Here is a 21,324-nt window from a genome sequence, read left to right as displayed (position 1 = left end):
TTAGTTCCAGAGTCAACTCCAGAGAATTCTGACCCGGAGGTTTTATTCATCAGAGTTGACCACCGTCTAAACTTCGTGGCAAAAGCACCGCCTGGGGAGTGGAGGAAGAGACAAGTCCTGCCCGTCAGTGGGCTGTGCAAAGGGGTTCCTCAAGCGTGACAGGCGTGAGCCACACACACACAGCATCCTGGCTAGTGTAGGGCCGCCTCCTCACCGAGCCAGCACAATTTCCGGGCCAATCCCCGCTCGGAGGCGGAGCCCGGGCCGGGAGCTCGGTCATCTGACTCGGTGACCCGGGCACGGATGCTTTCTTCCCAGCGACCCAGGCTTGAAGGTTGATCCGAAGACTCTCCCCGGCCAGACTCGCGGAGCAGTCATGCCGGGGTCCCCGCGTCGCGCCCCGGGGCTGCTGCTGCAGGCGCTGGTGGCGATGGTGTCGCTGGCCCTGGTGGCCCCCTTCGGGCTGCAACCCGCGCTGTGGCCCATGCCGCGCTCGGTGCAGGTGTTCCCGCGGCTGCTGTACATCTCCCCGGAGAACTTCCAGATCGACAACAGCCCCAATTCCACCGCGGGCCCCTCCTGCTCGCTGCTGCTGGAGGCGTTTCGGCGGTGAGCTGCTCCACCCAGCGGGGAGGGGACCTAGGGCACAGAGACGGATCACCTAGCCACTTGGGTCTCACAGGACTGGAAGACAGCATGACTAGCTAGCTACGCTAACTTAGGTCTAACCTATGCGGACCGAAGCCTGCTCTTGCGGCTTCCTTCGCACCCTAGGTGCTCAGGGACCCAACTTAGCATGGGTTCCGAATAACAGCGGAACCCGTGACACTGCTAGAGTCAGTTTGTTGGGCCTCAGAAGGGCAGTTGAGATGACTCCAGAGATAGGGAGGGAACAAAGTCCTAGCCTGCAGAGTGAATCTCCTGAGTGCATCCTTAGATGCGTATCTTTCAAGGGCCTGAGCTAAACCCCAGTGTTGCATGTTGCTTTCAGCTCCGTATGTGGCAACAATTCAGATATCATTAATCTCTTCTAATTTTTTTCTCTATGTGTTTATGAGCCTGCATGAATTTATGTGTTCCACGTGTGTGTATATACCTGCGGATGCCAAGTGCATGAAATTTTGGTGAGCCCCTAAAGCGGGTGCTGAGAATGGAGCCTGGGTCCTCTGAAAGAGCAGCAAGCGTTCTAAATCTCCGAACTCTGGGGTGGTGTGTGTGTGTGTGGGGGGGGGGTACCTCCCCCTTCGAAGCCTGTTCCATACCTAATGTTAGGTATTCAGATCTTAGTGTTTCCAAATGGCCTTTCAAGTGGCTCTTAGGTAACATCTGCTTTTCTAATTGTTTTTCAACATTTGGCAATAGTTGCTCTGTCTTGTTCCTCTCTGATAGGTTCCTAAAAACCCTTCCCACTAACAGCTGGTTGTGCTAGCCGTATTGGTTGTAGGATAGTTGTATTTGGGATGATGTTTGAATGTGCCATCCTCTGCCTTCTCAATGAGAGACCTGTGCGAGTGGGTCTGCCCCCTGGGAACTGTAATTTGGTGCTAGCTGTGCAGCCTGCTTTCAATTCTCTGTGTCTGGTGCACACAACTGTAACTTTGTTTTGCCTGCAGGACACCAAACAGCTGACCAGGGAGTGCAAAACAAAGTTAAGGTTGGGCGGTTTTAGGCTCTGTGGTGTGGAAACCTCAGTGGAAGAGGTCCGGAGACATGCTGCAGAAACGGGGTGCTCTCTGGCACAGGAAGGCGGGAAGCCTCCTCTAAAAACCTTTGGAGTTGAATTTGCTAATGGGTTGGAATGCTTTGTGGCCAGGGTGGAGCGAAATGTAAGACTTAAGTGCCTGGTAGTATAGAGATATCCAGACTTGTATCCCAGCTACTGGACGGAAAAACTTCTGAAAACGAGTTTGCTTGCTTTAGAGCTGACAGTGAAGCTGGATTTTCCCGGAGCTTGGGCAAGCACGAGTTACTTGTTAATGGATAAAACGTTACAAAGGCTTGAGTCAGCTCTGAGGTAGCTTGAAAACAGGCTTGCCATCTCAAAATAAGTGCGGGTGATTGTTACCTGAAGGATTTGTCCAACTAATTTGTTGCCAGTGTGGGAAGCAGCTAGTAATTGCACTTGGCATTGTTTGGAAGCTGGCTGTAAAGTGTGGCTAACCCTTGAATGCATTTGGCTGAGCATCCTAGTAGAAACGCTGGCAAGCATGGTGGGGTTGGAAGTCTCAGGAGATGCAGGTGAATTCAGGGAACCCTAGGTAGTGAACATTCATACAAGTTGTTCAGAGTTCAGCCACATTTATTAGCAAGAGCCCAGGCCTCATCACAAACAAGGCTTTCTGCAGGGATAGTTTGGCTGTTGAATGTACAGCCACTTCCTCAGCCTCGAAAAACTACTGAACACACTATTTTGGGTTTTGTTTTTGTTTGAGACGGCTCGAATTGTGTAGTCCTGGCTGGCCTCAAACTCAACAGGTAGACCAGAATGACCTCAAACTTACAACAGCTTCTGTCTCCTTAATGGTGAGATTAAAGGTGTGGACCACCACGCCTGACTTGGAACTCCTGTTTTAAAAGAATAGTTTCATTTCTTTGGTTCCTGGCAGGCTAGCTTATACCCAACTCAGACCTCAGATCTTAAAAGCTAATTAGTGGCTCTTCCCTGACACCGCCACCCAGTCCCTGACCAGTACTAGGAGGGCCTTACACACGCAATCAAAGCTGTGCTACTTGAGCCATGCCCCAGCTCCTTTTAAACTTTTTTGATTTTTTAAAGATATTCTTTTATAGCTGGGCAGTGGTGGCAAATGCCTTTGAACACAGCACTTGGGAGGCAAGGGGATCTCTTAGTTCAAAGCCAGACTTACATACCAAGTGGGTTCCAGGACAGGGCTACACAGGGAAATCCTGTCTTGAAAAATAAAAAACAAAACAAAATGAAAAACCCAATAACAACAAAAATTATTTTATGTGTATGTTTTGACTGGTTGCGTCTATGTGCCATTTGTGCACAATGCCTGTTAAGGCCGATCATAATTGGTTGTGAATCACTATGAGGCTGCTGGGAATTGCACCCACATCCTCTGGGAGAACAGCCAGTGCTCCTAACCAGTGAGCCATCTCTCCAGCCCTAATTTGTAAAGCTTTTTTTCTTTCTCTTCTTATTTATTTATTTATTTATTTATTTGTTTGTTTGTTTATTTGTTTATTTATTTATTTATTTATTTATTTTTGAGACATTTATTTCTGTAGCCCTGGAACTCACTCTGTAGACCAGGCTGGCCTCAAACTCAGAGATCCGCCCACTTTGCCTCCAGAGCAGAGGCATTCACCTCCACTGCCCAGCTAAAAGTTTTTAGTTATGGATATATATATATATATATATATGTATGTATGTATATATATATATATATATAATTTGCCATAGTAACTTTAACAAAATATTCACTTTTACGTATATGGGTGTTTGGTACGTATGTCTGTCTGTGCCCCTTGTGTATGTAGTGCCTATGGACTGTGAGAGAGCTTTCAAAATTCCCATGTATGAATTTCCTCCTCAGAAAGCTTGATCTGAAAGCGTGGATGTCGGGGTTTTCAGAAGTTCCTCTGACGGTTCCTAGACTGCATCGAGGAAAAGCGTGGTTGGGTTGAGCTAGCAGAAGACTTGAGCGCCGACTTCCCTGTCCACTAGCACAGACATACTCTTTGGTTCATTATTTAAATGGATTTCTCCCACAGATATTACAACTATATTTTTGGTTTCTACAAGAGACATCATGGCCCTGCTAAATTTCAAGATAAACCACAGTTAGAGAAGCTTCTGGTCTTCATTAACCTCGAACCGCAGTGTGATGCCTTCCCTAGTATGTCATCAGATGAGTCCTGTAAGTACCTATTATAAAATACAGTCATGGGCTGGAGAGATGGCTCAGTGGTTAAGAGCACTGGCTGCTCTTCCAGAGGTCCTGAGTTCAAGTCCCAGCAACCACATGGTGGCTCACAACCATCTGTAATGGGATCTGATGCCCTCTTCTGGTGTGTCTGATGGCAGCTACAGTGTACACATAAAATAAATAAACCTTTTAAAAAAATAAAATACAGTCATTGTAGAGCGTTCATAAATTCAGTAGTAAGTATGGAAGGAAGGAAGAAAGGAAGGAAGGAGAATTAACCCATCCTTCACCCTAGCCCTCAGAATTAACCCCTGCCATTTCGGGGGTCCATATGTATGCTGTTCATTGCAGTAAATGATATATATGTGTGTGTGTGTGTGTGTGTGTGTGTGTGTGTGTGTGTGTGTGTGTGTGAGTGTGTGTGTATGTGTGTGTATGTATATATGTATATGTATTCTGCAAACAGTGCTCTGAAAAGAATGCTTCTTGAGGTAAGTTTTAGGAAACTCACCAGCATCCCAAATGTAAAATCCAGACCCTAACCTTCTGCGTTAAAGACGGGGTACCCTGAGAGCTAGAAGTGAACCAATTTCTCCTTTAGAGAGGTAGCCACATATACCAAAGATGTTTCCTTGCAGCGAAGACTTAAACAAAATGAACCTGCCGTCCATTGGTAGAGGACTGGCTGAACAGATGAAGTTGATCCACCTGCCAGACAGACTGCCAGACTGCTGAGTCGGACCAAGGAAGGAAGTTGTATAAGTGGTAGAGGGAGAGGTTCCATTTACACGTCAACATAGTTACTCACACGTAGAGAAGGTCATATATTTGTATTACACAAGTATGTATGTCGATGCCCAGGAAAAGAACTAATGGATGTGTCATTTGGGGGAGGTAGGAAGAACTGGGCGGGCATCCCAAGTAATGACTGGGTAGTATTTTAGTTACTGGTATTATATGGATATAGTCTAAAACAATGGTATCCACGGTGCAAACGCATACAGAAAGGGATGGCTGTAAAGGCAAAGCCATCTTCCTGCTCCTCCAAAACATACAAGCAGAGTCACTACCAAACCTGAGAATTTAGCTTTGAAATTAAAATTCTATAGCTAGGTGTCTGCGTACTTAGCAGATGAGCCTTCTATATGACTGGATGAGTCGAGTCAGGGTCCTATTTATATACTGCTACTGTATAGTTTTTTTTTATAGTATATATGGGGTGAGTTTACTCAGGGTCCTCTTAATATTAGCAGACAGACCTCATCTATGTTGGGGAAAGGAGGCCTGCTTCGACTGCACTCACAGTAGCAGACTGGTTCCGAGTCTGACAGTTTGCTCAGTCAGCACTGTGGGCTTCTGACTGGAAAGGCTGTTCTGGTAGAATGCTGTCAGCTGAGCGTGTCACATGAGTAACACGCTCTTCTTTTCCCTGCCCGGCAGTCTGAAGGCAGACGACGATGACTCTGTCCAGATGATATGACACTAAGTCATTAACTGTGGCTTCCAGAGCTTTAACTGTGGCAAAGTCTGCACTTGGGCACCGGGAGCTCTCAGTGTCTGTACCTTCTGTGCTGTCTGTCTGTCTGTCTGTCTCTGTCTCTCTCTGTCTCTGTCTCTCTCTGTCTCTCTGTCTCTGTCTCTGTCTCTGTCTCTGTCTCTGTCTCTCTCTCTCTCTCTCTCTCTCTCTCTCTCTCTCTCTCTGTGGCTGCGCTGAATCAAGACCAAATTTACTGTGGATCAAACTTAAGCAGAGTGTGATTCCAAAGGCTGAAGGATAAGGCCCTTTTTAGCCCAGCTCAGCCAACTAGAACAGTATACTCTTGTGGGTATTTTTGTTTTGAGACGGGATTTCCTGTTTGGCCCAGGGTGGTTTTGAACCTATGATCCTCGTGCCTCTACCTTCTAAGTGCTGGGATTACAGGCCCATTTCTCCTCTCTCACCATGTCTGGTTGGAGTCCCATTCTTCACAGATGCAGATCTACTGAGTGAGTGGAAGTTGATTTCAGTGAGGGGAGCTAGAAAGCAAACTTTAAGGCAGATTCCAGGTGACGTTGAGAAGGGGAAGTAGGTCGGATGAAAATAGAAGAAGGGAGTGATCTCGCTGGCCTTAGGGGAAGTGGGTACGTTTGAGTAACGACTGGGTACTGAAGACTTTGCGTTCAGACCTGAGAAGGTGAGGAGGAGTAAGGGATGCCCAGGGTGTAGAGAGGCAGGGTCTCTGGAGTTCAAGCTGGAGTATTTTGAGGTGAAGGAATCTACTTGCCAGAGGAGAGAGAAAAGGATGTGTGAAAACACCAACAGTAAAAGTGTAGAATATAGTTTGTTCGTCATTCTGGGATTAACAAAATTCACTACCCTTACTCCACAGATTCTCTACTTGTACAAGAACCAGTAGCTCTCCTCAAGGCCAACGAAGTTTGGGGAGCACTAAGAGGTAAGTTCTGTGCAGTTTCATTGTCTCTATAGTGGAATGATAGCAGGTGTCGCTTTACAAAATCAAGCACAACAAAACTGAAAAACTAGCTTGAACACTTAGATTCCTTCAGACAAAAGATGGCCCAAGCTGAACCCCAGAGACCCGCGTCTCACCTGAGTGTGTCCCAGGGCCATAGGCCAGGTGGGTGATCAGTTCAAGCCGGGCCCTGTCCTCATCCTCTCGGAAGTGAAATGCCAGCTCAGAAACACAAAGCGTTCCTGTCAAGCACTCACTTTTCTTATTTACTCATACATTTTACTTCCCCAGCTGACCTTTCAAACATTGGCAGGTGTTTATTCAGAGTATCCGACAACCTATATGCTGGGGGTTAAGAGGAGTCACATGAGTAGGGTGGCAGGCTACTACATGGTAGAAACACGTTTCCATAGAGACATATATAACAGTGTCCAGTTGTAACAGAGTGACCTCACTCCTATCCACACGCCCGGGAGAGGCTCGGAAGCACATTCCAAGAACAGTTCTTTGTTTTTGAAGAAACTGGGGTCCCAGACTCTCGTCCTGTTTTCTTGGACTTTTCTCATAAGCGCTTACAGATCTCCTCACAGGACTCCCATCCTTGTCTCATGCTCCAGTCCTGGACTGTAACACCACAGAGCCGTCAGTAGGCCCAGTTCGTTCAGCTTTGGTTTGGGATCAACCTACTCCTTCTTGTCACCTTCAGGAGCAAGCATCCATCTTCCCCCATTTTCTATGCCTACGGATTTAGAGCCGTTAGCAGGTTTATCTGAGCAGTAGAAAATGGGAATGTGCTGTAAACTCTTTCTTCACCCCCAGACCTCCTGAATCATCAGAATCTGAGCTGAGCGAGTTCCCTGGGTGATTCCCAGAGAGTCTGAGAAACCACCGCATGGGGAGACACCCGCTCACTCTAGAGACAGACGGTTTCAATGAACCACATTCTACAGCCCTGTTGCTCACCACATTCGTGTCTTGGGCTGGCTACTCCTGGGTCCACATGCTCGTGTCTGAGTGGGGCAAATGGAGTGAGGGCAGTCTCGTCAGGGAGGACTGGGAGGACTGGGAGACTCACCGCTATGCCCTGGAGTCACCCAATCCTGACAACAATAGGATCAGCGTTGGAGTTATCTTTTTTTCTTTTGGGTTTTCGAGACTAAGTTTGTCTGTGTAGCCCTGGCTGTCCTGGAGCTCACTCTGTAGACCAGGTTGGCCTCAAACTCAGAGGCCATCTGCCTCTGCCTCCCAAATGTTGGCATTAAAGACAAGGGCCGCCACCAGCAAATTTAGGGACTTCCTGAAATGACCAGTACTTCAGCATAAATGTCCTCTCTGCCTGCTTCATTTATTAAGGAGTTACTATTTTCAAGTGGCTTTTTTGTTCTTTTTTTTTTTTTTTTAAGATTTACTTATTTAATATATGTAAGTACACTGTTGCTGTCTTCAGACACACCAGAAGAGGGCATCAGATCTCATTACAGATGGTTGTGAGCCACCATGTGGTTGTTGGGATTTGAACTCAGGACCTCTGGAGGAGCAGTCAGTGCTCTTAACTGCCATCTCTCCAGCCCTTTCAAGTGGCTTTTGTGTTAAGCAAAGTAGAGAGGACTGGGAAGATGAGGTCAGGTGCACTTATTCCGTGGGGTACAGGAGCCGTGGGATTGCTTGTGTTGGGGGAACATTAGAGATTACAGGAGTGCTACACTTTAGAAAGTGTAGGTGCAGTACTTGCTCTTTAAACTATTCCTCCTGTGGTTATGAGTCTTTTTGGACATTTATTTTATTTTATTTATTTATTTATTTATTTAATTTAATTTATTTATTTATTTATTTATTTTTTTTGGAGCTGGGGACGGAACCCAGGGTTAGGCAAGTGCTCTACCACTGAGCTAAATCCCCAACCCCTTATTTCCTTTTTTTTTTTTTTATCTCATAAATAATGCAATGCCTTTTGCTTCCCCCAGGTTTGGAGACCTTTAGCCAGTTGGTTTACCAGGACGCTTATGGGACTGTAAGTATTCCTTTGTATCTTCAGGGCTGGTTGGATAGGCACTGTTGTTAGAATGTAGCCGACTGAGCTGTCCTTTTGAAAGTTTCTTTCTCCACTATAGTTACAACGCCATGCACTTTGGGCTCCTACATTTTTATGCAATGCTTTTTAGATGGTTGTAGTCTTTGTTGAACTTGAGGAGAAAAACACTTTTAAAAAAAAATCATCAAAATTTTATTTTGTCTCCTAGTTTACCATCAATGAATCCACTATTGCTGATTCTCCAAGATTCCCTCATAGAGGAATTCTAATTGATACATCCAGACACTACCTGCCTGTGAAGACAATTTTTAAAACTCTGGTAGGTAATTGTTCCTCTGCTCCAGTGGTTACTTTCTTTATGTGTCTTACAAGACTAGAAAGACTTGTTTCTTTTTGTCCTGAATCTAAGCACTGGGGGTTTCCTGACAACCTCTCTGATAACAGTGTCCCTGTGTGAAATGAAGGGATACCTAACTGGATCTCCCTGTGGTGTCATTGGATCACAGGCAACATGAATTTGGCCAAGACTGCTAAGAGAATTTTTGTCTGTCTGTCTGTTCGTTTGTAGCCAGGATTTTCGTGTGTAGCCGAGGCTGCTCTCAAGCGCCCTCAGCCATGGGGTTGCCAGCATGCCCTACTATGTTTAGTGAGAAAGGCAGATTTAATATTTAATACTCCCATTGGCCTATGTGCCTGCCCCCATTACTCAGATAACAGCTGTAGACATGACCTGGAATAAATGGCTACAGTCACTGGCTATTGGTTGACATAGAAAGGGGTCAAGCAGTGATTTTTTCCCTTTGGAAATATTCCAAAAACTATATGGAACCTTGGGATGGAGGGATGGGAAGGTTGATTAGAACTGCCTTTTCCTGGGGCCTTTCATTGGATCGTCCCCACTACTACCCGTCAACCAACTCTGTAAGCTGCCTAAGCCTTTTAGAAGGCTGCAAAGAACTTTCATATATTCTGTAATCGAGAATACATGAACACAATGTATGAATACGTGAATATAGCGATGGTAAGTTTATGAATATAAAATTTATGGATATGTGAATTGGAAGCTTATGGTCTAAAAATTTTAAATATTTGTTCAATTTCCTTAAAGCTTGTATTTGCCTGAATCTCCCTATTATAACATCTGCAGTGGGTTACTCAGATATTAGCTTGCATCTCCTATTAAAAGAACACATCTCAAAATAGCTTCCATGCAGGAAGCTAATCCCACATGCCCTCTGTCTACCCCACAGTGCCAATTCCACGGCTTGTGGTACAGTGTCCATCTTGGACCTGTGTTGAACTTCCTTGTTCTGTTTCCTCATTGACTTCCAGCCCAGGCTGTTGCCTTTCCTCATTTTGAAGGATCATGATATTTTAAAAGTCCAGTTACTTTTAGAACATGTCTCAGCGCATCTGTTTCTCACATAAGATCCTGTTTCCCCGGCAAGAATAAAGCAGAAGCAGGGCTGAGTCTTCAGATAGTGTCAGTTGGCACGCTGTCTCACCATGGGTAATGTATACCTCAGTTGGCTGAGATCCTTCTGCCACATTTTTCCACTGTCAAGTTAATTTTAGGGTATCTTGTGCTTCTTAAGTACCCTGTGGGAGAAATGGTGGGACTATGTAAAAATCTCATACTCAGTATGTGCCTCATACTCAGCGCTCACCCACCGATGATCCTTGCCTTGTCAGAGGGTCATTGCTCTGACCGGTCACCAAGCGGTGGTTTCCCTAATTTTATCACCTCTAGTATTTGGTAGTGGTAAATTATATTCATGGGAAGGCAATAGCGTATTCATTATTTTATCTTGTGTATTCATTATTTTTTCAGTCTAGAGTATCATTTTGCTTGATGGGAGTGCAATCTGGTAACACCCTATATAATTGTCAAGTTGGCCTTACTATGACCACGAAAAAGCCCATTCATTCAATTATCCTTTTGAGATGTCCTCCTCAATCTCTGTATTTTTGGAACCATGATATCCCAGGCTTATGTTCTACTGTCTCTGTCTAGATTCAGACTTTTTTTTTTAAAATGAACCCTTTCAGTGGTCAATATTTCAAAACCCGGACTTGGGCTGCAGGGGTCAGGGGGTAATTCCAACAAAGGTATGTCTTGACCTGACCTTACAGACACCTAGGACATACCCATGTGTGTGTTCAGTATATTTATGGGAACATACATGTATACATCTTCCCCTGTGTCTATATCATGCGTTGTTTTAGTACAACCCAAGAGTCAGATCTAGTTGCTGCTGTGGCCTAGGAGATTGTGCTGACCCCTTGTTCTCACTTCACAGTTAATCTGGAAGAACTCTTTCTGTGGCTTTAAAAAACATAAAGACCCCATCCCCCACTCCCAACAAACGGGTATCCTCAGACCAGTTAATGCTGTCCACCTGGAGACAGTGTCAAATCCCAAAAACTGAAGGCTCACTCCTCAAGGCTACCCCAAGAGGTTTACCTGTGCTCGTGATATAAATCACAATTTACAAATCAGCGTTCCCATAACCCCCAGTCAAGTCAGTTAATTTCCTTGAGTGACTGCTAGAACTTAGAGAGACACAACGACCAGTTTATTACAAAGGACACTGCAAGGGCTGCAGGTGAAGAGGTCTTTATGCTTGGGGTTTGGAGACTGGCCTGTTCGCCCTCTCCTGAAACCTCCTGTGTCCAGAGATGTAGAAGCCAGAAGCCTGTCCTTTGGGTGTGAGAGTCTTCATTGCATAGATGTGCGCAACAGGAAATGGGATGAGACACAAAGGCTCTGAGCAAAGCCCAGAAGTCCTGTAACTTCAGCATCTTGTCTGTGAGACATCCCTCTGTTGGGGTACGGGACAGGTCCCCTCTGGAGTAAGTAGGATCTTAGAACCTACTATCAGATGAGATAGGTCAGAGAATTCCATTAAGGCCAGCTCCCAGACAGAAACCCGAGGCAAGATTGGTTTCTATGACCCACCTTTCCGGAGAGAAGCCCGCACTGGGAGGGCTTTAGGAACCAAAACCCCAGCAACACTTAGGACAACATCACAGCCATCTGTCTTCACAACTGTGGTACCATTTGTTTTATTTTGCTCTGTTTTTTTGTTTTTGTTTTTCTTTTCTTTTTTTTTTTTCTTTTCTTTTTTTCGGAGCTGGGGACCGAACCCAGGGCCTTGCGCTTGCTAGGCAAGCGCTCTACCACTGAGCTAAATCCCCAACCCTACCATTTGTTACCTACTGCTTTATGGCTTGCAGAGTGGAGTGGTTACAAAAGAAACCCTGCCCGAAAGCTGAGATTCTTAATACCTGGCCCTTTATGTCAAGTTTACAACCCCCTGGTCTGTATTAAAAATTATGAGTTTATGGTAGTCTATATAGTGGGAATCAATTAGCACATACATTACTACTACTTTGTAACTTCCTTGCTGAGTTCTCTGATGATAAAAAAACCCTGTCATCTCCACCTCCCTCAACTGCATCAGCCAAGTCCCTACAGCCCCAGGACAGAGAAGGGATACTCTCCATTGTGTCACCTGCTAGCCCAAATCCTCCCCACATTTTATCTTCTTAGAATCCGTTTTATATAAGTTCTACAGTTTATTCCTTCCTTGTATACATTACATTCAATACATCAAGATGCCTAGGTTTTCTCCAGGCTTTTGCTTGGCCTATATTGAGCCTATAATGAATTTCGTTTCCCAGGGCTATCGCCTTTCATATACGTGGGTATTGCAAGCTTTATGTTAATATAGATGCCTAGTTCTTCCTGCACCCTGCTTCCTAAGACAGTCTCAGCCTCTATTCCTGGCTCCCCGGAGTCGTGATCAACTCATAAGCTTGCTCTCCCGTACAGCAGCATCACAACCTCCTGTACACAGTGAGGGCTCGCACAGAGATGTATCATGCTGGCCTACATGTGATGGAACATTTATATCCTCTCTTCATTCTTTCTTGACTAAAAGAAACTACAAAAAAAAGGAAGAAAGAAAGAAAGAGAGAGAGAGAAAGAAGAAAGAAAGAAAGAAAGAAAGAAAGAAAGAAAGAAAGAAAGAAAGAAGCACTGATTGGAAGCAATCCCATTGTAGACAGACACAATATGCACTGTATTCTTCTGTGGCGTGTAACTTTCCCCATGTTTGCTTGCAGGATGCCATGGCTTTTAATAAGTTTAACGTCCTTCACTGGCACATAGTGGACGACCAGTCTTTCCCTTATCAGAGTATCACTTTTCCTGAGCTAAGCAACAAGGTGAGTGAGCCGTGTCCTTGTCTGTACGAAAATCTCTGGCATAGCTTCGCTAGAAGATTGTAGCCCCCGTGGTTTGCTTAGAAATGGAACCAAAGGGTAACCAGGCATTTGTGGTTTAAAATGTTTTCAGCTTGTTGCTTAGCATTTTATTTCCATACGTCTTTGTAGTTGTTATAAATATTAATCAGATTGTTACTATCAATGTTATTATGAACATAATCTCTGGGAACGGCATACATAATTTAGAAGCTTAAGGTAGAAGACCTGAGCAGTTCATGAAGACCAGTGAAGACATCCAGTTGCATGGTAGAATATTTATTTTAAATAGGTTTGAAAACATGTAAATGACCTTTTTTTTCCCCCTAAAAACACACAAAAAGTAGGATACGTTTTTGTTAAGACAGGATCTCAGGCCCATGCATCTAGGGCCACAGAGGCACTAAGTTCTAGACAGGCTTGGTCAACATAGTGGGTTCCAGGACAGCCGGGACTGCACAGAGAGGCCTCTCAATAGCAAAACAAGAACCAGTGACTCCTCTCTCTCAGGCTGGCCTTGAACTTGCCGTGTAGCTGAGGATGGCCTGTTAGTTTATTTCTTGTAAATTATTGTTATTGAAGAACCAACGGAAACCAACAGAATGTGGTGTCCCTGCCTCTCTGCACTGCCTTGGTTTGGCTGGTTACTTCCACAGTATCAATCAACGCACGCCCTTATATTTTGACCTGGGTTTAAAGGTCAAGATGATTTCAGCAATCAGAATCTGTACTGTGAGACGTGTGCCAAACCTTGTCTTTGTCGTTATTTACAACCGATATGGAGCACTAATTCGTCAACTGACACAGAGAGACTGAGTTAATATTTAAACACAGGGTTGAGGATTTAGCTCAGTGGTAGAGCACTTGCCTAGCAAGCGTAAGGCCCTGGGGTTCAGTCCTCAGCTGGGGGGGGGGATTTAAAAAATATTTAAACACAATTAAGTTACTTACTGTTTTTTTTGGGGGGGGGGAGAATGGGTTTTTAGGTCATTGTAATTAAAGAACTTGAAAGAGAAAAGTCTGTGTTTTATAATAATGGGTGAGTTTTGATTCTGAACTTGAAAAGGGCAGTGTCCCATCAGTGAATCCTGAATTCAATGGGCAGAAATTCACACCATTTCTATTGATTTCTCTTCTGAAACCACGAATCACCCAGTGTTAGGTGGGTCTGTTTAATACTCGGTGATAACAGAGAAACGGTCCAGCAAAGTTTTCAGGACCAAATCCATCTTGCACATCTTAACTTAAATATTACAGGGAAGCTATTCTTTGTCTCATGTCTATACACCAAACGACATCCATATGGTACTTGAATATGCCCGGCTCCGAGGGATTCGAGTCATACCAGAATTCGATAGCCCCGGCCATACACAGTCTTGGGGGAAAGGTAAGGAGATTGACTTACAGGTTGGAAAGGGGGTCTTTGCCTCTTAACAGTTTGGTGGTTTTGTTTTTAACTGTTGTTTGTGCAGTGGGAGCACAAATGCTACAGATGCAATGAACTATTTTGTGTCCCTTCACCGTCACTGTCTAGGTCCTGCCTTGAGTATCACAGTTGGGTGAGGCAGAACACTGCATTATAAGTAGAGCATGGTGACTTAACTCCATGTTATTGATTGACATGCACGCTTTGGGGAGAGCACAGAATGTGCTCATAGTTCTGGCAGAGAGAACAGCGAGAGGAAAGGGATGCAGAGAGAGTATGAGTGGGAACGGCGTGGAACAAATTCTAGGAGCCACCTGTTCATGTGTGCTTCCTGATTTTGTCATTTGGAGGTGAACCTCCAGTTTCCCCATCTATAAAAGAGGGCTAACATTTCTGAGCACCAAACAAACGACAGAAAGTATACAGCATGGGACCCAGCATTTATAATTGTTAAGTACATAGTAGTATCATGGGAAACATGGGAAACAATGGGAACTGAATTGGAAAGGCATCACTGAGGTTCCTGGGGACAGTTGTGGGCTTTAGCAGCATGCCCTGGACACCAGTACAAACCTCTGAGTGGAGAAGTAACATGATTCGGGTCCCACTTAGGGAAAACCTTTGTGAAAGTAACAGATTGGAAAGAGAAGACATGGGGGTCCTACACTGGGAGGGTGAAATGGAAATGTTGCATTCAGGGAACTCAGTAACCACCGACTCAGGACTCAGGAGTTACAGTGTCGAGGCCCACAGGCAGACCAGTCAGGAAGCAGAGACAAACCGAGAGTTTGGGTTTTGTTAGATCATATTGAGAGGCAGCTATGGTTTCTATTTGTATGGAGCAGAGAATTTAACTATGCATTGGAGTTCAAGAAAAAATTTGAGAGTCGCTGGTAGTCTGTGAAGAGGATAAGCCCTCCAAGTCTGCTAAAAGCAGCAAAGGAGACCTGTGAAAGCAGCTCTTGTCTTCCTGGGGAGAAACTAAGTGAATACTGGCAAATGCGGTTGTCTTCTCTCTATAAAATTTCTATAGTGTCAACAGTATAATGTCCAGATGCTCAAGGGTTACAGTGTTTCCTGTTATAATGGAATCAGAGTAGGTCATACTCAATAGAAACTATGCTTTGATATTGATCTTTCCCAGGTTAATATTATGATTGAGGAGCCCCAGGAAGCAGACGCACACGCAGATGGCACAGTACGCTGTGCAGCTGAGTTACACTTGTTGGATTAGTTTGTCAAATGCATTGTTTTACTATTTTTTCACCTCGCTTATGGGATTTATTGGGATTCAACACCATTGTAAGGGGAGGACCATCTATAGCATAAAGATGTGCAAATTCAGGTCTTCGTGATTGATGTTCTCATAAAAATAAATTGTTTTCTTCTAGGTCAGAAAAACCTTCTAACTCCATGTTTCATTCAAAAAATTAGAACTCAAAAGGTTGGACCTGTAGACCCAAGTCTAAATACAACTTACGTATTCTTTGACACATTCTTCAAAGAAATCAGCAGGGTGTTTCCAGACCAGTTTATCCACTTGGGAGGAGATGAAGTGGAATTTGAATGTTGGTATGGTAACCCTAAACCTTTATTTTTTTTCAGTTTTCGTTCTGAAAGTATCAATATACAGGATCCACATTAAAAGGGGGTAATTTGTGGTAAAAATCCTTGTAGGGCTTTAATTACTAAAATATGTGCATTGGAGAGGAATAACAAGGTAAGGCTTAGGGAAGAAAATCAAGTAGGAGCTGGGCATGTTGGCTCATGCCTATAACCAAGGTGAAAGGCAAGCCTGAGCTATAGAGTAAGACACTGACTCAAGGGAAAAAGAAGGAATCTGTAACCAGTCTTGGTGGTGCGTATTTAATCCCTCTGCTCAGGAGGATGGATGTGGAGTGTTTCGAGTTCAAGGTCAACCCCGACTATAGTGTGATTGTCTCAAGAAACCTGAAAAACTAGGATGAGATGAGTTTTGGTGGTGGAAGGGGAACAATAAGTAGGGACACAGTTTCAAGTAAGAGTTCTCAGCTTTGTAAAGTGCCTGGGATGGAGGGTGGACATGGAAGGAAAGCCTTTGGGGTTTGTTTTTTTCTAATGGGAAATCATTTCTGGAACAAATACTTTGCACTAAAAGATTCAGACTCCCTTTGAATACCTAACATTTTGTATGACTGCTGTTAGAGATGCATGCTGCTTCAAATAATCAGCTGGGCACATCAAAATGTTTATAACATCCCACTGTTTTATTTAAGGGCATCAAACCCAAACATCCAAAATTTCATGAAGAAAAAGGGCTTTGGCAACAATTTTAGAAGACTAGAATCCTTTTATATCAAAAAGTAAGTCATCTGAAAGCCTAATCACCACTGTTTTCATACAAGTCCAAGCTGCGACTTAGCTCTCTGCTTTACTTCTCATCTTCCCCACTGCTTGCAAGAGTGGAGCCAAGAACACCTAGGAGGCAGTAAGCATTTTGCAGTAACTACTGAAATAGAGGGAGAAGCCATGCGCCTGCTAGGAGCTCTGGCTGCCCTTTGTCTTTTGCACTATCCAGGGGCTGGAACTCACTCCCTTTGTCCTGAGTGACCTGGGGCATCTCTGCTCCTTACACAGTGCAGTGACATTTCCAACATTCCACAGCCAGGGAATTGGTACTGAAGTGGTGGCTGCCTTGTTAGAAAACACAGACAGACCACTTCCCAAAAGTTTGGTGGACAGTCTGTTCTCTAGGAATCAGCACATTTTTCCCCATAGGGACCAGACCACCCTTAGGCATCATGGGCCATGTGGAGTTGCAAATCTCTTTTAAAAAGAAAAAGGGAAAGCTTCGCAGCTCTACTCTGCTCCATCCATTTGGGATGCTCAGAGTTGACACCGTTCCTATTAAGCTTCTGTGTGACATTCAAGTGTTTGTTACTGCCTAAATGCTAATCTGTGCCAGCTAACAACTGACCAGTTTCCTTTCTTCCAAGAAATCTTTGGAAACCCAAGAGATTACTAGAGTTCTGTTGGGACAGTTTTATGAGTTTGAGACCCCTCCCTATTTCAGAGACAGTACCTACTACACTAGGTCCCAAAGCATGAGAGTTGCTATGTGAATTGCTACCCAGCTTTACTTGGTTCTTCTATACCAGTTGTTCTTAACCTGTTGGTTGTGACCCCTTTAAGACCATTGGAAATATCAGCTACTTACATTATGACTAATAACAGTAGCAAAATTAGTTATGAAGTAACAACAATAATAGTTTTATGGTGTGGTCACCACAACATGAGCAACTATACTAAAGGGTTGCAGCATCAGGAAGGTTGAGAACCACGGTTCTATAAAGAGGATAGGAAGGAAGTTCCGTGTTGAGGCTGTTCGCCCGAGGCGTTCCCTGAGGGACCTCTATTCATGTGTGGCAGGGTCTCACAAGTCATTCTGGGACAGTCTGAGCTTGATCAGAAGTGCAGCTACATCTGAGAAGAGTGAGTGTCTCATTAGTGGCTATGCGCACCATTAATGAGAATTCTGCTACACTGTTTAAAGAGGTACTATAAGGTATAAGGGAACATGGCATGTTCTGGGTAGAAAACACACAGGGTTTAGGAGAGCTAACCTGGTGATCCAAGTAACAGTCCACGTCTTCAATGTTAGGATTTTGGATATTATCACATCCTTAAAGAAGAGCTCCATTGTTTGGCAAGACGTTTTTGATGATCAAGTGGAGGTAAGAACCGTGACCACTCTGTGGTAGGGCTGTTTGCCATCCCAGCCTGAGGACCTGACTGGGACACCTGTTTTCAGAGTTGAATGTTCCATCAGCAGTCAGGACAGATGGACAGAGGAGGGCTGAAGGGCTCATTGTTCTCTGTTTGCTACAGACTCAAGGAGATGAGCATTATCTCAGTCTCCAACAGACAGTGCAGTGCAGTGGTCAGACAGGACCAAAACTGATCAGCCATCAGCCTGCTGACATGTGTGCCTGTAAGCTGAACACTGCCAGGCGCCGGGACTTGCTAGCCTCCAGTACAGCTCCAGGTTCAGTGAGAGCCTTCCTCAGGGGAATCAGGGGCTCAGAGCAGGTGGCCAACCTACCCATGCACACGCACACACACGCTGCTGTTTCCTTCTCCCTTCTATCCCCAACCCCTGCTGTCTTACAAGTTGAAGTAATATGAATTAATTTCCTTTTTGCTTTTAAGAGCAAAACACAACAAATGAGCTTTTAAAAAATAGTGTTAGTAGTTTTAAAATATGTAAAATCAGGGCTGGAGAGATGGCTCAGTGGTTAAGAGCACTGTCTGTTCTTCCAGAGGTCCTCAATTCCCGGCAACCACATGGTGGCTCACAACCATCTGTAATGGGAGCTGACGCTGTCTTTTGATGTGCAGGCATATACACAGGCAGAATGCTATATACATAATAAATAGGTAAATCAGTATACACTTTTAAGGAATATTTTTTCTTTTTTTTTCTTTTCTTTTCTTTTTTTTTTTTTTTTTTCAGAGCTGGGGACCGAACCCAGGGCCTTGCACTTGTTAGGCAAGCGCTCTACCACTGAGCTAAATCCCCAACCCCGGAATATTTTTTCTGATAGACTTATCTCTCACAAGACCCCAGCATTACCTTTCTAGGGGGCTGGTGACAGTCTCATTGTTCCAAGTTAAGTACAACATCAGTGTGGTAGAAATAGGTCTAAGGTACAAATCTTACCCGTCTCTGAGGTATTAGCTATAGACAGAAGTTAATTATTCAGCTTTAAAGGTTAATTTGAATAACACATGTCACTGACCATTAGCAAAAAGAAAAAAAGGATGTAGGATTTTTCTAAGATCTTAGAAATGTATGTTTACCAATCATGATCCCATAAACCTGTGAGACTGTATTGACTGGACCTAATGCCTTTAATAGCTTCAGCCGGGCACGGTAGTTGAAGTGTGGAAAAGTGAAAATTACTTAAATGAATTAGCACAAGTCACAGCATCCGGCTTCCCTGCCATCCTTTCTGCTCCTTGGTACTTAGACCTGATCAGCTACGGGCAAGACTGGAGAAACTACTATAAAGCGGAGCCCCTTAACTTTGAAGGTAAGCAAAGCAGACATCATGGCTGCTGGTTTCTTCCATAACTCCCGTTCTCTCCTCCTAAATCTAAGTCTTAAAATGAAGCTAATATTCCATCTTATGATTTCTGGCACACCACTAACAGGAGATGCAGGGAAAGGTTGAACGCAGTGTCCACACGAGTCTGTGTAGGACCTAGGAAAGCATCTCTACCACAAGCCCACCACAACCCTCCATTATGTTGAATAGCACTGAGCCAGGGTGGGAATAAAGGTTCTGCTGCCTACAGGAGGGTATGGAGCGGTGTGGTAGGATGACTCTAGGAAGGAAACCAGTGTTGTACAGCTTAACCTCTGTCCCTTAACCATTGTAACGCAGGTTCGGAGAAGCAGAAACAACTTGTTATTGGTGGAGAGGCTTGCCTATGGGGAGAATATGTGGATGCAACTAACCTTATTCCAAGACTATGGTAAGGCATTGAAGGGGCGCCGAGTGGCCTGAAGGCTGCCTTGGCTTTTATTATACATGTATGCAGGAGAGCTCTTGAGAATCTCCTTATATAGGTGAGAAAAGAAATCTAAACTGCTTTGGGAGCCACATATTTTAAATTTCAGGCCTCGGGCAAGCGCTGTTGGTGAGAGGCTCTGGAGCCCTAGAATTATCACCAACCTGGAAAACGCCTACAGACGACTGGCAGTGCACCGCTGTAGAATGGTCAGGTGAGACACTTCCTTCCCGATCCAGGATCTCGTACTGAAGTCCAGCATTCAGTGTTAACTAGTTTCTTCAGCTTTTTGTTTTGCAATAAATAAAAATGTTACCCAGGAACTAATGATTTAATTGGTAGAAACTGCACTCATTGTTGCAGGAGAATAACCCCTGTAAGATGTATTTTAGAATAACTGCCATCTTAAAGGAGTTAGTAGCTTGGATTAGAATATTAAATCACGGGGTTGGGGATTTAGCTCAGCGGTAGAGCGCTTGCCTAGCGAGCGCAAGGCCCTGGGTTCGGTCCCCAGCTCCGAAAAAAAAGAAAAAAAAAAAAGAATATTAAATCACTGCGAAAGGTGGGGGATTTGCTAAGGTGCCACCCATCTAAAACATCTCTGTCTATCTGTCTACAGCCGCGGAATAGCTGCACAACCTCTCTTTACTGGATATTGTAACTACGAGAATAAAATGGAAAAGTGACAGAAGTCTACAGCACTACAGCTCTAATCATGTTGATTCTGAAATCATGTAAATTAATATTTGTTAGGCTATTTTTTAAATAAACTATCTTTTTATTGATTGAATCTTTCTATATCTGAATCAAACACTGAATACTGACATCTTTTATGTGAGCAGCTTAAAAAAAATAAAAGAAAAAGCTTTGCACTACTACTCAGAACTCCAGCACTGCATGGTACTCTCATCACTGCAATGGTTAAATGAGAAATGGTGGGCCAGAAAGAAGGCTCAAGTATTTAAGAACACTTGTTCCTGCAGAGGACCAGAGTTCAGTTCTTCATAACCACACCATAATTCCAGTTTGGGGGTGGGGGAGAGGCATAACATCTACATCTGACCTCCACAGGCACCAGGCCTCCATGTAGGCAAAAGACTCTTGGTTCCCAGGGAGCGTGCTGTTTGGGGAGTTTAGGTGGCCTTGCCTGAGGAAGTTCATCACTAGGTGAACTTGGAGAATTCACTGCCTGGCCCTACATCTAGTCTACACTCTACTCTGTGCTTGAGGTTAAAGAAGGACTATCTCAGCTTCCTGTTGAGAAAAGAAACCCTTTTATAAGCTGCCCTGACCAGGTTATTTTATCACCGCACCAGAGAGGTGAGAGACAACCAGGGCCCAGCCGTGGTGCGTTACAGCAGAGCAGGTTCAACAGTCTTAGGATGGCAGCTCCAATGCCATTCTTCCATGTCTTGTTCAAGTTCTTTCCACAGGGCGAAGCAGCAGTTTACCAGCCAGTTAATAGAACAGCATTTTCACTGAGAATGAAGCTGGCAAGTGCCCAGCTTTCCCCGTTTCCAAGGGCCTACAGCACACGGGCCAAACCACTTCTCTGGCTGAGCAGAGTCCTTTGGTCTTGTGGACTCATGGCTTGATAAGTAGACAGCTCCAAGGCAAAAGTAGCTGAGCCTGATGTCAGGGTTCGAAGCACAGTTGAATATCCCTAATGAAAAAAATTCAGTTTGTTACTGTACTTAATTT

At 44.4% G+C, this 21,324-nt stretch overlaps 2 protein-coding genes across 7 annotated transcripts in view; one reads left to right on the top strand and one right to left on the bottom strand.

Moving 5' to 3' along the window:
- Positions 1–302: 302 nt before the first annotated feature.
- Positions 303–20,501, top strand: Hexb (hexosaminidase subunit beta). Its single transcript, NM_001011946.2, is given in 14 exon segments — positions 303–609; positions 3,739–3,884; positions 6,263–6,328; positions 8,311–8,357; positions 8,587–8,697; positions 12,507–12,608; positions 13,902–14,031; positions 15,462–15,642; positions 16,326–16,412; positions 17,711–17,783; positions 18,968–19,142; positions 19,497–19,587; positions 19,733–19,837; positions 20,243–20,501. Coding segments are annotated over 14 exon segments (1,614 nt in total). The 5' UTR covers positions 303–376; the 3' UTR covers positions 20,310–20,501.
- Gfm2 (GTP dependent ribosome recycling factor mitochondrial 2) overlaps positions 16,296–21,324 on the bottom strand; it is a 38,757-nt gene continuing 33,728 nt past the window's right edge. For 4 of the 6 annotated variants that reach the window (XM_087617808.1, XM_087617805.1, XM_087617794.1 and 1 more), the window contains 1 exon segment: positions 20,381–21,286. Coding sequence is in view for 3 of the 6 variants with exons in the window: in NM_001100665.1 (NP_001094135.1) it covers positions 21,149–21,286 (138 nt within the window). In the remaining 3 variants the exon portion in view is untranslated. 6 annotated transcript variants of the gene reach the window in all.

Source organism: Rattus norvegicus, chromosome 2 (assembly GCF_021556685.1).
Source record: "Rattus norvegicus strain SHRSP/BbbUtx chromosome 2, alternate assembly SHRSP_T2T, whole genome shotgun sequence".
Classification (NCBI taxonomy): domain Eukaryota; kingdom Metazoa; phylum Chordata; class Mammalia; order Rodentia; family Muridae; genus Rattus; species Rattus norvegicus.
The sequence above is the reverse complement of the archived record's forward strand: the minus strand, read 5'-3'. Positions and strand labels throughout refer to the sequence as shown.